The sequence below is a fragment of the Melanotaenia boesemani genome, chromosome 1 (genome assembly GCF_017639745.1).
Source record: "Melanotaenia boesemani isolate fMelBoe1 chromosome 1, fMelBoe1.pri, whole genome shotgun sequence".
Classification (NCBI taxonomy): Eukaryota; Metazoa; Chordata; class Actinopteri; order Atheriniformes; family Melanotaeniidae; genus Melanotaenia; species Melanotaenia boesemani.
Genome location: NC_055682.1, coordinates 10,002,334 through 10,019,882, shown reverse-complemented (window position 1 = coordinate 10,019,882; position 17,549 = coordinate 10,002,334). Strand labels below are relative to the sequence as shown.

Sequence of the window (17,549 nt, the reverse complement as noted above, 5' to 3'; positions counted from 1 at the left end):
TCACACATGCTACTATACTCCCACACACACACACACCACTATACTCACTCACACATGCTACTATACTCACTCACACATGCTACTATACTCTCTCACACACACACCACTATACTCACACACGCATGCTACTATACTGGCCTACAAACAATAGTATGCTCAATCTTAAGTACTTATGTAGTCTCTTCCATACATAATCATTCTTGTATTTAATATCATGCTTTATCCCATAGACTTCTATACCCCTTGACATGTACCATGTCATTTTACATCTACTAACATACTCTATTAAATTATACACTGGTCACACAAATTAAAGGGACACTTTTTTTATTGGGCCTGGCATGAAATCAGTTAAACCTGTCTGATAATTTTCTGGTTGGTTAAGCAGCTGAGGGCATCGTTAATCACTTTCAGCTGTATTGGTGTTCATGGAATTAACAACAGGTGCACCACAGTGGCAACAATTAGAAAACCCTCAAAACAGGACTGGTTTTACATGTGGAGGTCATTTCAAGTTTCTCCCCCTTGATCTTTTGTGGCTGATTTTTCACTGGTGCTGGTTTTGGCTTGAGTAATTATCTCTACTGGCAGTATGAGGCGATCCCTTAACCCTACAGAAGTTGCACAGGTTGTCCAACTTCTCCAGGATGGCACATCCACACGTGCTGCAGCAAGAAGGTTCAATGTGTCTCCCAGCACAATCTCCAGAACATGGAGGAGATTTCAGGAGACTGGTGGTTATTCTCGGAGAGCTGGACAGGGCCGTAGAAGGTCCTCAAGCCATCAGCAAGACCGATACCTGCTCCTTTGTGCAAGGCGGAACAGGCTGAGCACTGCTCGTGCCCTACAGAATGACCTCCAGAGGGCCACTGGTGTGAATGTCTCTACCCAAACAATCAGGAACAGACTTCATGAAGGTGGCCTGAGGGCCCGACGTCCTGTAGTGGGCCCTGTGCTCACTGCCCAGCACCGTGGAGCTCGATTGGCATTTGCTGAAGAACACCAGAATTGGCAAGTCCGCCACTGGCGCCCTGTACTTTTCACAGACGAGAGCAGGTTCACCCTGAGCACCTGTGATAGACGTGAAAGAGTCTGGAGAAGACAAGGAGAACGTTATGCTGCCTGCAACGTCGTTCAACATGACAGGTTTGGTGGTGGGTCAGTGATAGTCTGGGGAGGCATATCCATGGAGGGACGCACAGACCTCTACTGCCTAGGAAATGGTTCTCTGACTGCCATAAGGTATCGAGATGAAATCCTTCAACCCATTGTCAGACCCTACGCTGGTGCAGTAGGTCCTGGTTTCCTCCTAATGCACGACAATGCCCGGCCTCATGTGGCAAGAGTATGCAGGCAGTACCTGGAGGATGAAGGAATTGAAACAATTGAATGGTCTTCATGATCCCCTGACTTAAACCCAATAGAACATGTGTGGGACATTATGTTTCAATCCATTAGGCGCCGCCAAGTTGCTCCTCAGACTGTACAGCAGCTCAGGGATGCCCTCACACAGATCTGGGAGGAAATGCCACAAGACACCATCCGTCGTCTCATTAGGAGCATGCCGCGACGTTGTCAAGCATGCATACAAGCTCGTGGGGGCCACACAAGATACTGAAAAGCATTTTTAATTTGCGGAAATTAAGTTTTTGGAAAAATGGACTAGCCTGCCACATCTTCATTTCACTCTGATTTTAGGGTGTCTACACAATTGAGCCCTCTGTAGGCTGAAAACTTTTATTTCCATTAAAAGACTTGGCATCCTTTTGTTCCTAAGACATTGCCCTGTCGTTATTTATATAGATATCCAACTTCATATTGAGATCTGATGTATCTAATGTGTTTCTTTAAAGGGCTCCTTTAATTTTTGTGAGCAGTGTATGGGTGATTCTCTGTTTGCAGCAACATTGTGACTTCATGGCCTTTGATAAAAAAACAAGTAATGTTTTATGTTTTTAATATTTTGTTACTACACTGACATGTTTAACAATAAGAAATGCATAGTGGTCAAGCTCAGGAGTGGATAAAATGATAATTACAGGTATTCCTCTTAAACATAGTCTCTGAATGTGTTCCAACCTGTTAGGGACATTTACATATGGACCACAAATAGTTAAACATGTAAATATTGATCAATAATGACTTTTTCTTATAAAGACTATGTCCCTTTTGCTAATATAATATGTTTTATTCTTTAAATTGTAACAGATAATTTAGTTATGAATTGTATTTGTCTGTATCATTAAAAAGAGAGAATTATTTAACTCATTTTTACTGACAACATGGAAAATATTGGTAGTTTAAAAAACTTTTATATATATATGTGTATTTAATGTTCCTCACTTCCTAATATGGTGCAACAAGATTCACAGTCCTCAATGTTTTTAGTAAAAAAAATTAAAAAACACCTTACTAACAGGGTGGAATGGAACATAACAGAATGGAACAGAGTATAACAGGGTGGAAAATATTTGTTCCCAATTCCAAATTCTGATGATTTTCCTCATTGTCCTGCATTGTGCCATCTGAAATGACAGGTATTACAAGGATTGGTGATAGGTCTGACTCCGTTGCCACCTCTTTCTGTATTTCTCTGTTTTTGCTTTTTGTTTTGCCAGGAGAGCTGTAATTTTTTCTATTTCTCTTTCCAGTCTTTGTTTATTCCTTTTTTATGACTTTGACCTAACTTTCTTTGCCTATAACAGAAAGAAATCAAAAGACATAATTAACATGCAGTTGTATTCCTATGTTTTAAGAATAGAAAAATTGAACTCTAAAAAATAATCCTGTACAGATCTGAGCTCAAACCTTGAATGTTCAGCAGGTGAAGGGCCTGTTGGCGTATCGGGGGTATTGGGTGATTCGGGTGGAGAAGGTATCGCTGCCCTAACCTTTTCCCTGGTTTGTGCCTCTCTCTTTCTTACTTCCACTTTTTCCTCTGGGCATGCTTTTCTCGCTCAGTGAGGTCTGCAATTCTTTTTTTTTTTTTTTTCCTGTCTTTCCTGTACATATATATAGTGTTAAAAGACACACAAATATCTATAAATATGAAGTAAATAAAGTTAATAACATTAAATTATAATTATAATTATGACTCTCCACCCTAATCTCCACCCTGTTAGGTCCATGGACCTAACAGGGTGGAAATTTTTTAGCTAATCTAGCTGTAGTTCTTTAACTGATCAGCATTTAGCTAGCTAACCCTTAACAGAATAACACACCTTTAATAACTGAATTTAAGATATGTTTTTTTATATTCTACTGAATAAACATTTTTCATTGTTTACAATAACAGGGTGGAACTTTAAGAGTGCCTCATACAGGTCTAACATGTTAAAGATAAAAAAAAAAAGTAAAGAGAGAGCTACAGTTAAGCTTTCCTTTTTTTTCCACAGTTGAATTACCATCAAAACCAAAGATGTCACTTCCTGTAATCGGCTTTTATGGAATTTTAGTCTTTTTTTTGAAGGCATAAAGCACATTGTAACAGGGTGGAAAATTACTACAGGGACATGTAGAAAATGAAGGAACTAGCAAATAAAAAATATAGTTTCACCAGATTCAAGTGTATAACAAAATAAAGTTTAGTCTAGTTTATCAAGTTATGAAAAGAAATATATATCTATATATAATTTAATGGCCTACACTTCTTGAGGAAACTGATTACATTGCACTGCGGACACATAGAAACTGAATGTGTTTGTCATAATTGTCAAAATATAAACTAATATCTGAAATACATTTTATTTATGTTTAAATGATGGCAAACACCTAAGTGCATAACTAAAGTACTTTGTTGTAAATATTTTGAACATTTTAGAAAAAATCAGGGCAGGACAAACATGTGGACATTAAATGTTGCCACAAAAAAAGAATCACCCGTATATTTTTTCTAATCTATAAACCACTGATCTCTCTTGCAGAGTAAACTGTGCATCATAGACATACACAAAAGTTTATTACAATTAAAATTAAGTTGATAGTATATGCGAAACTAATGTTTAATCAATGTATGAGATCGTAACACTATACTATTTGAAACAAAATACAAGAATATATAAAACACAAATAGTCCACATGAATCCAAATTATCATGTGGAAGTGACAAAATAACTGAATGCAAAATAGAATATGGTGTGTGAATGAGAATAGTTGTATGTGTGAGAGAGTTTGATTGAAACGGAAGGTAGTTTGGTTGAAACGGATGTAAAACTACATTCTCTGTTTGTTATTGGTTATCTCCGATGAAGAATGAAGCGGGACATCGGAACGTGGCCCACCCTCCTTGTTAAAATGCGAATATGGCGGACCGGGAGCGCCTGAGTGAGGCAATTAATCTATTAAATAACATCTTAAGCACTCCAACTGTTGTTTCGACAATGTCTGAAATGTTGCAACAAAGTCGGCAGCCGTCATCCACAGGGACGTCTTCAAACGAGGCAATTGAGCAAGAAATGCGGCGGATATTCAGGTCAGGTGCATCAGGGAGTGCCAGCAGCTTTACCTCCGAAGCTAGCCTCAGTGCTAACACAGTGAGTCGGCCAAGATTTCAAACTCAACAGTATTTTGGTGGATGGACTTCGAAATCGAGGAAGAGGTGAGTAAATTAAAAATGGGCGATTTTTAAATAGTTCTTTTTAGTATGTCGGGTAGCATCAATGTTTTTCTGTCTGCAGTTTAGAACACTTTTTCTTTACACCTGACCACATGTTGATTTAAAATTATGGGATTTAACTGGAGCTAAACAGTTGTAAACATGAATAATTATGTCAGCTGCCTTTAGACTTCTCGTGATAGGGACTGCACTTAGGCAGGTAAACTGGTTGCAGAAGTGTTGCCGAGGCAGTTTTAAGTTTCCATGTGTTGTCATTTAAAATAAAACCTGAATGTCTCCGTGTTGTTACGTTACCTGGCAACCGTTTGGAATTTCTAATGGCCATTGACATAAATGTGATCTTCTTTACTTAATTTAAGCTAATATGATTAAATGCTTTTACCTTTTAGGCCTGCCCTTCCGAATCATCCTACCTTCAACAAGGATGTAGTACTCTTGCCCAATCCTTCATGGGATAAAGTGTGCAAACATAAAACAAAGAGAAAACTTCATGAACGTGGCTACATTTTAAGTGCCTTTGAAATGAGAAAAGCATGGGACTGCAAGATGGTCCTTGCGGAGATAAAAGAAGCATTCAAGGATAGAATTCCTGAGGATGTCAGGTATGACATTGGTAGTTTACTAAAGATACAACATACACTGAAGCTAATTTGTTGATGCTGACATATTTTGAATTTTTTTTTTATTCTATGTTTTTCAGTATACAACTGTTGATGCCATGTGGAAACAAACTTGTTTCACCAAAGTTACGTGAAGGCCAGGAACTGAATGGCTTAATGATTCACAAGGTATTCAAATCGAAGGCAGTTTATATTAAGCCATCAAGCGGTCTTCCTTTTACGGTAAACTATCATAAACATTTAATTCAGACTGCATATAAAAATTTTATTATACTTTGTGTCATGGTGTGGTAGTGGACTCCACCCTAACATCTTCTAAATGCACATTTGTTTTGCTTTAGCTTGACAGCACAGACTCGGAGGACAGCTGTGTGGAGCTTGACATGACATCTGCATCTAGTGACCAGGGGACTAACACTCAAAGTCAGACAAGTAACTACATGATTACAAGGTCCAGACGAAACCAGACTGCATTAACAGAAACTTCCAGTTATCCTTTGACCAGAAGTACCACAGCTACTCAGCTTTCGGCAACACAGCAAGCAACCAATGATCACCAGACCAGAAGTAACCAGACTCCACTGACACAAGCAACTGGTGATGATCTGACGAGGGCTAACCATCCCTCTGTAGCATCACATACATCCAGTGTCACTGGCTTGGAGAACCAGATTTCATCTACTGGCAGTGATGACTATGCTGCCTACCTTTCAATTATGGGTTCCATCTCAGACCCCTCCTCTGATGATGAAGAATTAAATCAGGCAATAATGGCCAGTCTCCAGAGCCATGTGTGAGTGGTTATTGTGTTATAGGCTCAGTCATTTAATATTTACACAGGCAACTTTGGCTGCCATTTATTTGTTAAAAACCTTACAAATCACCCACTCCAAGATATTTGAGTAATATTTCTCATTTGGCATCTCATTTGACAAAAAAAAAAAGAAGAAGAAAAAAAAAGGACCACAGATATACTGTTTGCTTAGCAGCTCTATACATAATTTGAATTTATGAACTAAGCACCTAAAGATAAATAGTCAGAACCAAGAAAAATTACAAGGGAAACAGTCTGCAAATGGTAAAAAAAAAATTACATGACAATAGTGACTGAAATTATATTTGTTTTAATTTAATTTATGTAATGACTGCCTGTAAAAAAAAAAAAAACCATGAAGATCCACTTTAAACTTGCTTCTCTGCTAAGTTTTCTATTATGTGTCCAAGCAACTCTAGTTCATCACTCAAGTTAGGAGTCTGGTTGCAGTCTCAAAGATTCATAGGTCATAGTTGAGTGGCTTAACAAATAAAACGCATTTCTCTCAAAGTGACCAGATAGAAAGACTGGAATGAAAATGTGGGAAAAAGAAAAAAGTTAGGAGAAAAACGTCCTTCAGAAAGATGGAGAACTACAGATTAAGACCACATTAGTATTGCAACAAAGTCTGACTTCTTTGAATCAAAATGTAAATAAATTAGCATTGTGCCAAGACTTGCAAATTACTGTATTCTTATATTGGTACTAGACAGAAGATTAAACATGCTTACATTTATCATATATCCAAACACTAACATTTTTTATCTTTCAACAGGGCATCTGAACAGCCAAACATGAAGTCAGCACAGGAAGTCCTTCTTAGTCTGGCATCCCAAATTGACACTAACCAAAGATGCAGATTCAACATTAACAGGTCTTTGGTACTGGATGGTGCTCAACGAGGCTTCAAACGACTGTCTTATAATCCCATGTACCAGATGTCCATAAAGTTTTCAGATGACTTGGGAATGGATGAACAGGCTGTGGACCTCGGTGGCCCTAGAAGAGAATTCTTGCGTTTGCTTTTGGAAGCTCTTGCACATTCACCAATGTTTGAAGGAAGAGATGGCAAACTGAACTTGGCTCTGGACAGTTTTGGTATATTTTGTTTTCATTTAAATATTTTTTTGTCATATTTGTTTTTCCCAACCTCTGTTTTTTTTTTCTATGGCTTTTCTTCCATTTCTACTGATCTTGTTTTGTTTTCCATGCCATGTGTGCTTTAGCTCTGAGAGAAGATCGATATTTTATTGCTGGCCGGGCTATTGCTGTAAGTCTTGTCCATGGCGGTCCTCCACCAGGATTCATTTCACCAACGTTGTATTCTCGTCTAGTTGGTGGATGTTCCTCTGTGAAGCCTGTGTTGGAAGATATAGCTGATGCAGACCTCTATGAAAAGGTTAAAAAGGTAAAAAAAAAAAAAAAAAAACACTGTCTACCAGTTTATTTTTCTTCCTCTTAAATGAACCTTTTTTCAGTGATGTTTGTGAGCTTTTTAATATTCTGAATGTTCTACTATAGTTAACACTGTTTGGGAGTTTCTATGTCGAACAAACAAAAGAATATCCCAATTTATAGCTTAGAACCAATCTTCTGCAATGTGAATGATTCAGCAACACCTAACCCTCAGCTGATCAGAAAATAATCGGCAGCTCTGTTAAACTGTTATATTTATTTTTACTATAACACTATTAAAGGAGCTACATTTTGGGTTTACAAATTATTTAAATTATTCTTTATTGCTGCATTTTCAGGTGTCAGAATGTACACATTTGGACGACCTGATTCAAGCCATTGAACCACTGCAAGACTACCTGGCAAATGCTGGGTGTCTCAGACCACTGAAGAGCATTGAAGACAAGTACTTGATGGTTCAAGATATTCTCATGTTTCAAGTGGTCCACCGAGTCAGTGGAGGATTTGAAAGGTTTGTGAAATACGGCTGAGAAGAAATTAAATTGGTAATATTTTTTTATGATGTGAAAAAATATTTTTGCTACCATTTTGAACTATATAAATCCAGTGCTTAAAAAAAATCTTAAACTTTTCTGTCTTTTTTTGTTTTTGTAACCTTTTCGTTTTACTTTTTTCCTCTGGTTGGCTGACACTGATCCCACAATTGGAGAATATAAACATTGTATTTACGTTAGAATTTAGGGTCTATGCGTACACTGAGTTCAGAACATGTGTGTGTGGGAGTACAGTAGCATGTGTGTGTAAATATAGGAGCAAGTGTGTCTGAGTATTGTAGTATATGTGTGAGAAAGTTTAAATTATCTCTCAAGGGGCCTCTCATAAACATAGTTCATATGTACTATTTTAAAATGTACTTTTTGTATACAGTGAAGATTTTTTATTGATGTTTAGGAAAAAATACAACCAGTAGTCATTTTAATGTTTTTAATCTTGCCTTTTCCTAAAATTATTGATAGCTGCTAGATTTTTGATTAAACACTTAAAATTACTAACATTGTAATTGTTACTTTGCATAAGTGAGTTGTTCCTATCTCACCATAATATGTGTGTGTATGTATGTTTTTGCTTTTCTTGTGTGTCTTTTTTTATAGATTTATGGAGGGGCTGAAGACACTTGGTGTTCTGGATGCTATCAGAATGTATCCAGATAGTTTCAGGCCCTTAATGTGTCATGAACCATCGCCACTCACTGCTGACACAATGGATCATCTTTTCAACATCAGGCTGTCTGCAGCAGGAAGCAACAAGAGGAGGGCAGAGGAATGTGTGGTCCCATTTTGGAGGGACTACCTGCAGGATGTTGAAGGTAAATATTGCTGCTAGGTATAGCACATTGTTTTATTTCAACTGTTATCATTACATGTTTATTTTTGGTTGTCTTTTGGATGTTTTTCATGTTACTTTAGACTTTATACTAAATTACAGGTGGTTACATTTTTCTATAGTTATTGCTTGTGTTTTGTCTTTGTTGTAGAACAAATGGGACCATCAAAGCTTGGCAAAATCTTGGCTTTTGCAACGGGTGCAAATGTCATCCCACCGGTTGGCTTTTTCCCTCGGCCATCAATTGATTTCTTGCATGATCACTCAGGCACCCCTGGACGCCATTTGCCTATGGCAAACACTTGCATCAATTGCCTTAAGTTGCCACTGCTTGATACATATGAGGATTTCAGGGAGAGTATGGACTTTGCATTAGGTAACACACAAGGTTTTGGAAGAGAATAATGTAAAATAATATGTACAAGTACCTGTTGTTTTTGTTTTGTTTTTTTTTTTACTTTACTACAAACAAAAACATCTGGATTTTCATGCAAAGTATAAGTTACCACAATGTTGCTGTTTTTTTTTTTTGTTTGTTTGTTTTAAGCAATGAGCCAGAAGATTCGTCCTTTTTGCTTTTTTTATTTTATTTTATTTTTTGTGTGTGTTTCACAATCAGTGCATTTACATTCCAATTTTCTTTTTTTTTTCCGTTTAGAACATAAAAAACTGTGGTTCTAAAGAAATCAAATGTTTGTTCTGTAATTTCTTGAGGCATATTGTTTATCAGTATCCCAGCCAAACTGTTTAAAAACAAAAATTGCCACAATGTTTTAGTTTATTAACGACTTAATCAGTTACTGTTGTTTGAGAACATTTACCAGGCCTAAAAATAATACAATACCATGGTTTCCATCCTCTCTCAGTGGGTCTATAGTGTCTTGAATTCTGTTCATAACTGTTGGATTTACATTAAACTCATTAACTGGAATAACAACATTGTTTTCAGTCTCTACTTGTAGAGGGATGTCCTCATTGATTTCCAAGTTCTCAGTTCCTGCAAAAATGTCCTGAATTGCACCAGTATTGATACCGTTTAGAACCCCCCTCTGCCACAGTTGAAGAGGTGTTTGTCCTCCTTGTGTAGATAATCCATGGTGGTTCCACTGATTTCGGAATTCTGCAGTTGCCCTCTGTACTCTTGGTAGGTAGATGTAGTGTAAGCAAAACAAATGTAGTTCATCAGTAGAATCTAGTATGCCTTCATTTTCCATGAAGCTAAAGAGGTTACTGAAGTGGAAAGAAACGACTCTATTTAGCTCTGCCCACAGACGTTCAATCCTCTGGTTGTGGACACTGCGCCCGGTAATGACACTGCCTCTGTTCAAGCCCCGTCTTTCTAACATATATCGAGCAACTTCTGTGTTCTCCATGCCATGGTCACAGCGTACCCTTAGGGGCAGTCCAAAACACTGAATTCCGGTACGGAACAATCCCAGGACAGAAGATGCTCTGTTGTTGTTAAGACACTGCAAGTATATGATTGTCCGACTAAAGCCATCAACACAGCCATGAAAAACCATTCTCCACCTCACCAATTTGTGGTTTCCATCGATGTGCCTGTAAGGAGAAGCATCACAATTAGTTTTACTTCAATTAGCACTGTTGTCCAATGTTTGCAGACTTCAGAATACAATCTATTGCTGTATGCATTACAAAGCTCTAATCTTGTAGACAGCATGTTTATATCCTAGTCCATTGGAAAAAAATGGGTACAATTATGGGAATTTTAAAATTTATTCTTTGTTTCAATGCTTGATACCTATGTGTTCCATTCAAATGCTTTTTTAAAAACTTTTCATCATTTTTCATTTTCATTTTGAGTCATCCCATCTGTCTTTGAATATCAAGAGTCTAAATCTTTTGTTTACCATACCTGAAGGAATTGCTATGATTCCTTAATTCCTGTTTTAATCTGGTTCTAAATGCCAGCCTTGTGCATTTTTGTAGAAATATTTTAAAGTTTTACAATTGGAATAGAAAGCATTTATAATATAAATTTGCTATTAATATTTAATATTAATATTTTATATAATTTTTTCTGTACAGTGATTTTAGGATTGAAAAACTAAACTGTTTTGAAACAAAGATAAATAAATAGTACTTAGTGATTTTTCTGACCTGTGTAGTACCTGCTTTATTAACAGATGCTTGGCTCATGAGATAGTCTTTCAGTCTTGTATAGTGTGTTTACAGCCTTTTGCTTGTGAGATAAGGGTATGCAATGAAAAGTGAGAAATAGAGTTAAATATGAAAATCAGGCTAAATTTACAAAAAAAAAAAAAAAATACTTGGTTCCAACAACTTTTAAGATTTAAATGAAAGACTTTATTTTTGTTCTTTGTTTGTCCTTTGTGTATTTATTGTAGTTTGCGGTTGTAAACTACAAGAATAGCAGTGTCAGTACCATACTAAATACTTGTATTAAAGTATTGCAGATAACACAACTTTGGTGTTCGTGGCCTACATTTCTTAATATTCTTTTCATACTTAACCTGAGGATTTTACTATTGCATAATTTGTGCTCATACCTGAGTACTTTTTTTATTTTGAATTTGAATAGTGTATTTGTACATTGTAATCTTTACTTAAACATTATTTAGTAGAACATCTGTACGTTATTTTCTACTGCCATAACAATTTATTTCATTGTCAAAGATCCAGACTTTTTGAAATATTACAAAATACTTACCATAACTGATTTGGAGTTTGAACATTGTAAATTCTTCGACGAATTGTATGGCGGCGTCGGAAGGCCCGTCCAATTGGATCAAGCTGTTGCAGACAACGTCTCACTCGCTGGCGCTGTATTCTGACATTGCGGGATCGAAGACTTCCTAACACATATCGTTCACCTGCATTTGGGGTAGTTTGAAGGATCTCTCTTACAATGTCTGCCAATTCTTCATCAGACATTTCTGTATAGGTTAGTGGCCCAATTTGAAGTTGTTGCCTGTGCCTGTACAATGTCCTCCTGCTGATTCCAAAGCATTCAGCTATTCTTTGCCAAGTCATTCCCAGAGATAAACAGTACGTAATTTGTTCATGTTCTATACTGTACTCAGGACGACCCGGATGACCAGTTCTCACTGTTGGTGGTGTTCTCGAGGCTAAAAGATCTCTTTGTCTCATTTCCACAGGTCTTAAACTTACGTATGAATTCATTATGGAACAAAAACATGCAAACAACGCATCCAAAATGGCTACACTTTGATTATTACCCCTTTCAAGTTGATGACTAATTGAGAGAAAGACAGAAATTGTCCTTGTATATCCAGTTAGCTCACTGAATAATCTGTCCATGAGCATGTTGTTATGTCCACCGCTGTCAGTTTCCCTTACAATGTCCTGAACACATCTCAGTGCATGAGTGAAAAAAATAGTAATGTCAGCCTCATTACAATTTACTTCCACAAAAATAAACAGACTTTGAAAAAGGAGAAAAATAAGTAGCAATCTCATTGTTATCTATCACTAGTCAAAATACAGCTGTAAAATTGTCATTGAAAGGACAGTTGCCTGTGGCTCAAATTTAGCTAGCAGTACTAAATGTAGGTGGAATGTTTGTTTTCAGAGGTGTTACCCAATCAGGAAATGAGGATCTAAGTCATCTTCCTGTTTGATTAAAGTAACTTCCTTTTAAATCATACTTGATCACACATAGCACCATTCCCTCTTATATAGACCATTAAACTTTTTTACACACACAATTATGTTCTCTTATTGAGAACATAATAAATGCATATCCTGCTTTATAGAAAGCTATGAGGTATGCATGAGAGTATAATATAATTTTTAAGTAAGAACAGTTGTATTTGTAAGAAGGAAAAGTTGTGAGTATGCATGAATATGGTTTTGGCTCAGACAATAGTGTGTGAAAGTATGGTTATGTATGCAAGACACTATAAAAATATTGATGAGAAAGTATACTATTGTTTGTATGAGAGTATAGTAATATGTGTGTGAGATTGTAGTAGTTTTTGTGTGAGAGTATAATAGCATGTGTGTGTGAGTATAGTGGTGTGTGTGTGGGAGTATAATAGCATGTGTGTGTGAGTATAGTGGCGTGTGTGTGAGTATAGTGGCGTGTGTGTGTGAGTATAGTAGCATGTGTGAGTGAGTATAGTGGTGTGTGTGTGTGAGTATAGTGGCGTGTGTGTGTGAGTATAGTAGCATGTGTGAGTGAGTATAGTGGTGTGTGTGTGTGAGTATAGTAGCATGTGTGAGTGAGTATAGTAGCATGTGTGAGTGAGTATAGTGGTGTGTGTGTGTGAGTATAGTAGCGTGTCTGAGTGAGTATAGTGGTGTGTGTGTGTGAGTATAGTAGCGTGTCTGAGTGAGTATAGTAGCATGTGTGAGTGAGTATAGTGGTGTGTGTGTGTGAGTATAGTAGCGTGTCTGAGTGAGTATAGTGGTGTGTGTGTGTGAGTATAGTAGCGTGTCTGAGTGAGTATAGTAGCATGTGTGAGTGAGTATAGTGGTGTGTGTGTGTGAGTATAGTAGCATGTGTGAGTGAGTATAGTAGCATGTGTGAGTGAGTATAGTGGTGTGTGTGTGTGAGTATAGTAGCATGTGTGAGAGTATAGAAGCATGTGTGTGTGAATATAGTAGCAAGTGTGTCTGAGTATTGTAGTATATGTGTGAGAAAGTTTAAATTATCTCTCAAGGGGCCTCTCATAAAATAAGATGTGCTCCTCACACTGCCTTCATAGCAAATCAAATATAAAACATTTCAGATCTCCAAGCTGTTTTTAAGCAAGAAACGTGCAACATTTCCGTGAAGCCAAATTTCACAGTGAAGCTTTGATGTCAGTCAATGCGTCAGCATCCACTGAAGGGAGCCATGATCTGCTATAAAGCATTTTTCCTGTCCTCAATTGTTTTGTAAGGAATCTGACAAGAATAATATAAAACATGTTAATAAATTCTGTGTTATTAAGCTTAACAAGTAAGTATTTCTGTGCTGTGGGAGGAGTTTTTTTTTTTTTTTTTTTCTTTTTCTAAACCATAAATTTCTGCTATGTCAGACAAGTACTGTCAGATTTTAATCCACTCTTCAATACTATCTGAAAGGCACCTGATTGAAAGCTGCATACATTTTCCTCACAAAAACGACAATGATCCCAAACAGACAGGCATTTCTGGGTAGAAGAACATGATGGAGCACACCATCATGTGTTGAAATGGTTGAAGCAGTACAAATATTTGAAATGTTCTTGAAGGAGCCTGAAGAACTCTTCTTAAACGCTAATGAAAAAATCACAAGAAAGAAGGCTCAGGTTCTATTGAAGAATAGAAACAGCATTTGAGTCTCTGTAATGAGTAGTTCACTTTCTCCATATTAGATGGCAAAGTTTTTTCCTGAGATAAAAACTGTTTAAAAGACTCCAAGTCAAGCTTCACATTTGGTTTTGGCTTTGTTTCGCCTGGACAGACGGTCTACTCCTTCAGTGTGTCACAGGGTGGTTCTTTGCAGCTATGTTTTAACTGCAGGAACATCTGTCATGTGTATTATCACCTTCAAAGAAAGAAAAATATTTGGGCAATTCCAATATGAAATATTTATTTTTTAAGTGCTATATTTGCTGCTGTCTGTAAAAGGGAATCCCACTGTAAGAGTCCTCTACATGCTCATGGCTCATCTCTAACAATGGTCGAAGAAACTTCAAGCCCGTGATCATTTTTAACTTTTGTGTCATTTAATTTGAGTGTGTTTCTGTTTTCCACCCGTTTTTGTTGTATGTAATCTGTTGTTTTATCTGTGCTTCATGATCTTGTGTTTTTAATGTCTTTTTACCTGCCTCGGGGCTATGGATGGAAAGTAGCATTTTTGCTATAATCTAGGATGTTTGTGTTCTTAAATTTTGTACTAATGTCTATTAACCTGCATAGCCCCAATTACACAAATACTAATAGAAAAAACAAACAAACAAACAAACAAATAAAAACAAGTTATTTTCTTTTCTGTACTCAGGCCTGTTGTTGTTGTTGTTGTTGTGTTGTTGTAAAGCTCTTCCTGTCAGATCTCCAATTCTTCAACTATATTTAGTAACTTTGAGAACCAGGAGGATGTGTTGGCATATGGAAGCTGATGTTCATCTGCTTTTTCATCCTCCGAATGTTTGTCAACCTGGAGTTCAATCTGTTGTTTCTCCCTTTTACTAGATTTTGTCCCTGTGGATTCATGGGGGCTGGCTTGGCAACAAACACCTGAGCAGCTTTAGCACCTGGTTAGCTCAGGTCTATTAATGTCTTCATTAAATGATTTTGTTACACAGAAAGTGAACAGAATGTGAATTTGAAGTTATGTTAAATTTGATCCCTTTAAGCAAGTTCAAGTTGTTTTGTTAAGCTGGCACAAACAGTTTAAGTATCTGCTGTCAGTCTCAGTTGTGTTTGCTGCTACACTCATGCAGGGTGACTCACATTTCCAAGTTGTTTTCATATTTACTTCAAACCTTTAGCTTAACTTCAGCACTGGGATTGGGTGTGAATACTGCTTAGTTGGAAGACAGAATGTCAGAGTATCATAAGTAAAAAAAATATATATATATTGCCCTAACTTTATATGAAAAACACCAAGAACATATTTAATTCATCATGGTTATATGTGTTGTTTTTATTTACAGTGTGAAAGAATTTTTAAATACTGTACTTGAGATTAATAAAAGCTTATTTTAGGTTAAATAAATAATCCTAAAAAAGAACATTAACAACACTTATTGTTTAAACTGGTTCACCAGAAGTTAAAATAATAAATAATCAGTTGGGGAATGCTGTCATTCACAGATGAGAAGAGAGGCTCAATAACACTTGCATGTTAAAAATGGAGTAGTCAGTCATCTTGTTTCTAAAAGCAGGGTGAGCAACTAGCTTAACCCTAGCCAAAGTTAAAAAAATACACTTGCAAGTACTCTTAAGCTCAACAATAATTATTCACCTTGTTTGACAGAGCTGTACACAAGCAGGGTGAGAATTTCTTCACTAACAATGACCAAGCAACACACAATTCCCTGACTCCTTCTGAAAATACAGTTGTTCATATTTAACAGTGTGTAAGAAGTGGTTTGAACAGATTATAAGAACAGTGACAATTAGTGAATGTCAAAGTGTGAGAGGGACAAACAGGTTATTGCTGTAGAAATTCCAAGATCAATTTGTTTGTATTTGTGAAATATTGCTGCATTTTTACATACAATGAAAAACTAAATTTGCGAAAAAAAAAAACAAAACAAAAAAAACCTAAAGGAACCATAGTCAATATACAAATATCTTTGTTTATTTAAAGTAGACTTGTATTGTGTAAAGTCATAATCAACCAACCTGTAATTAAACACTTGTTTTAGGTCCCTTAAATGTTGCCCCTCTCTTCTCAAAGGTTTGTTCAGAGGTTGTTGTCTTGTGGGTCATTTCAGACTTATAAACTGTTAGTTGTACATTCATGTTCAGATTTGTTGAGGTCACATGTGTTCCTCTGACCTATCCAACCATTCTGAGTACTGTACAGGTTGTTGTTACTTGTCAGCTGTTAACCTGCCTGACCGACATATAAAATGTTTTGTTTGCAAGATTTAAGGTGTGAATGGGTGTGAAAGCGTCTAGGGATTAGAGTCAAGGCTGCATTGCAGGCATTCTCTGTTTAGTGCTGGATTTTCCTGTATAACTTGCATTTTTTCCACTTCCCTCGCAAACCATCTTTCTTGTCCAGAAAGTGTAAATTCCTGTTGTCAATAGAGTCCTTATCCTTTAGATCTACTGTACTTAGATTGTTGAGTCTTGAACTTGTATTGTCAAGTATGGCCAGTGTATCACCTAAAGTAAATCACAGTTTTACTTAAAAAAACTGCTTCATAGTATTAACATGTGGTCTATTTGAATAGCATTAAAAACTCTGAAATGATTTGGTTTAGAGTTTCAGTTGCAATATTTACATCGGCTTGGGAAATATCTCATCTCCTTTGGCATTTTTCCTGTTTGTTGACTTGCAACCTTAATTTGATTCACAATGCATGACAACAACCTTGAAGATGCAAAATATTTGTTATTAGGGAACACCATAGAAGAGAGACCATTATCTTTTACTAAACCTAACCAACCTTTTGTTATGTGTAAACTGATCCGAACAGTGAATGAAAGAGCAAATGAAAACAAAATTAAACAGCAAATATATGATAAATGATGTGATGATAAATTTAATTACTTCTGTATCTCATCTGGCTAAATTCTAAAAAACAGAAACAAAAGACAATAACTATTTTCTTCGCAATCCTGCATTAAAATTGCAAAAGATAAACATGTCATTGTACTATGGTACCCTTATTATTCTTAAACCTTTCTGAAAATTAATGGTAACTATGTGCCCTATGATTGAACCACAAATGATTGAAAGAATAAGCTTCGGAGTCTTGTGACTTGCCAAGTTCTTGTCAGTACAGGTATGTTCAGTATGTTGTGAAGCTAGATGCTTTTTTTAATTGTATAAACTAGGTTAGAGCAAGCCCACACGGGAATCATTTAAGTGCCTTTAATATTCCCAAAGGTATTCAAAACCAACATGCTACATTTGCATGGAAACCTGCAAAAGACATTGTTTTGCATTTAAAAGTACACCTAAAGACTGTAATGACAACAGTAGATTTCAGAGGTGTATTAAAAAGCACACTCAAGAGCATATCACAGAATGTGAGAAATGAGGCCAGAC

The 17,549-nt window shown here is 36.5% G+C and overlaps 2 protein-coding genes across 2 annotated transcripts; one reads left to right on the top strand and one right to left on the bottom strand.

The window, feature by feature from the left end:
- Positions 1 to 4,376: 4,376 nt before the first annotated feature.
- Positions 4,377 to 9,253, top strand: LOC121644782. The gene is made up of 9 exons (XM_041992968.1): positions 4,377 to 4,597; positions 5,005 to 5,217; positions 5,316 to 5,457; positions 5,577 to 6,028; positions 6,825 to 7,147; positions 7,276 to 7,457; positions 7,804 to 7,976; positions 8,617 to 8,831; positions 9,000 to 9,253. The coding sequence occupies exons 1-9, from the start codon at positions 4,380 to 4,382 to the stop codon at positions 9,251 to 9,253; spliced, it is 2,172 nt and encodes a 723-aa protein (XP_041848902.1). The 5' UTR covers positions 4,377 to 4,379.
- Positions 9,254 to 9,496: 243 nt separating this feature from the next.
- On the bottom strand, positions 9,497 to 12,874 carry LOC121644788. The gene is made up of 2 exons (XM_041992981.1): positions 11,541 to 12,874; positions 9,497 to 10,408 (listed from the first exon to the last, which is right to left on the bottom strand). Exons 1-2 carry the CDS (start codon positions 12,308 to 12,310, stop codon positions 9,646 to 9,648), a joined length of 1,533 nt encoding a protein of 510 aa, XP_041848915.1. The 5' UTR covers positions 12,311 to 12,874; the 3' UTR covers positions 9,497 to 9,645.
- Between the last annotated feature and the right edge of the window lie 4,675 nt (positions 12,875 to 17,549).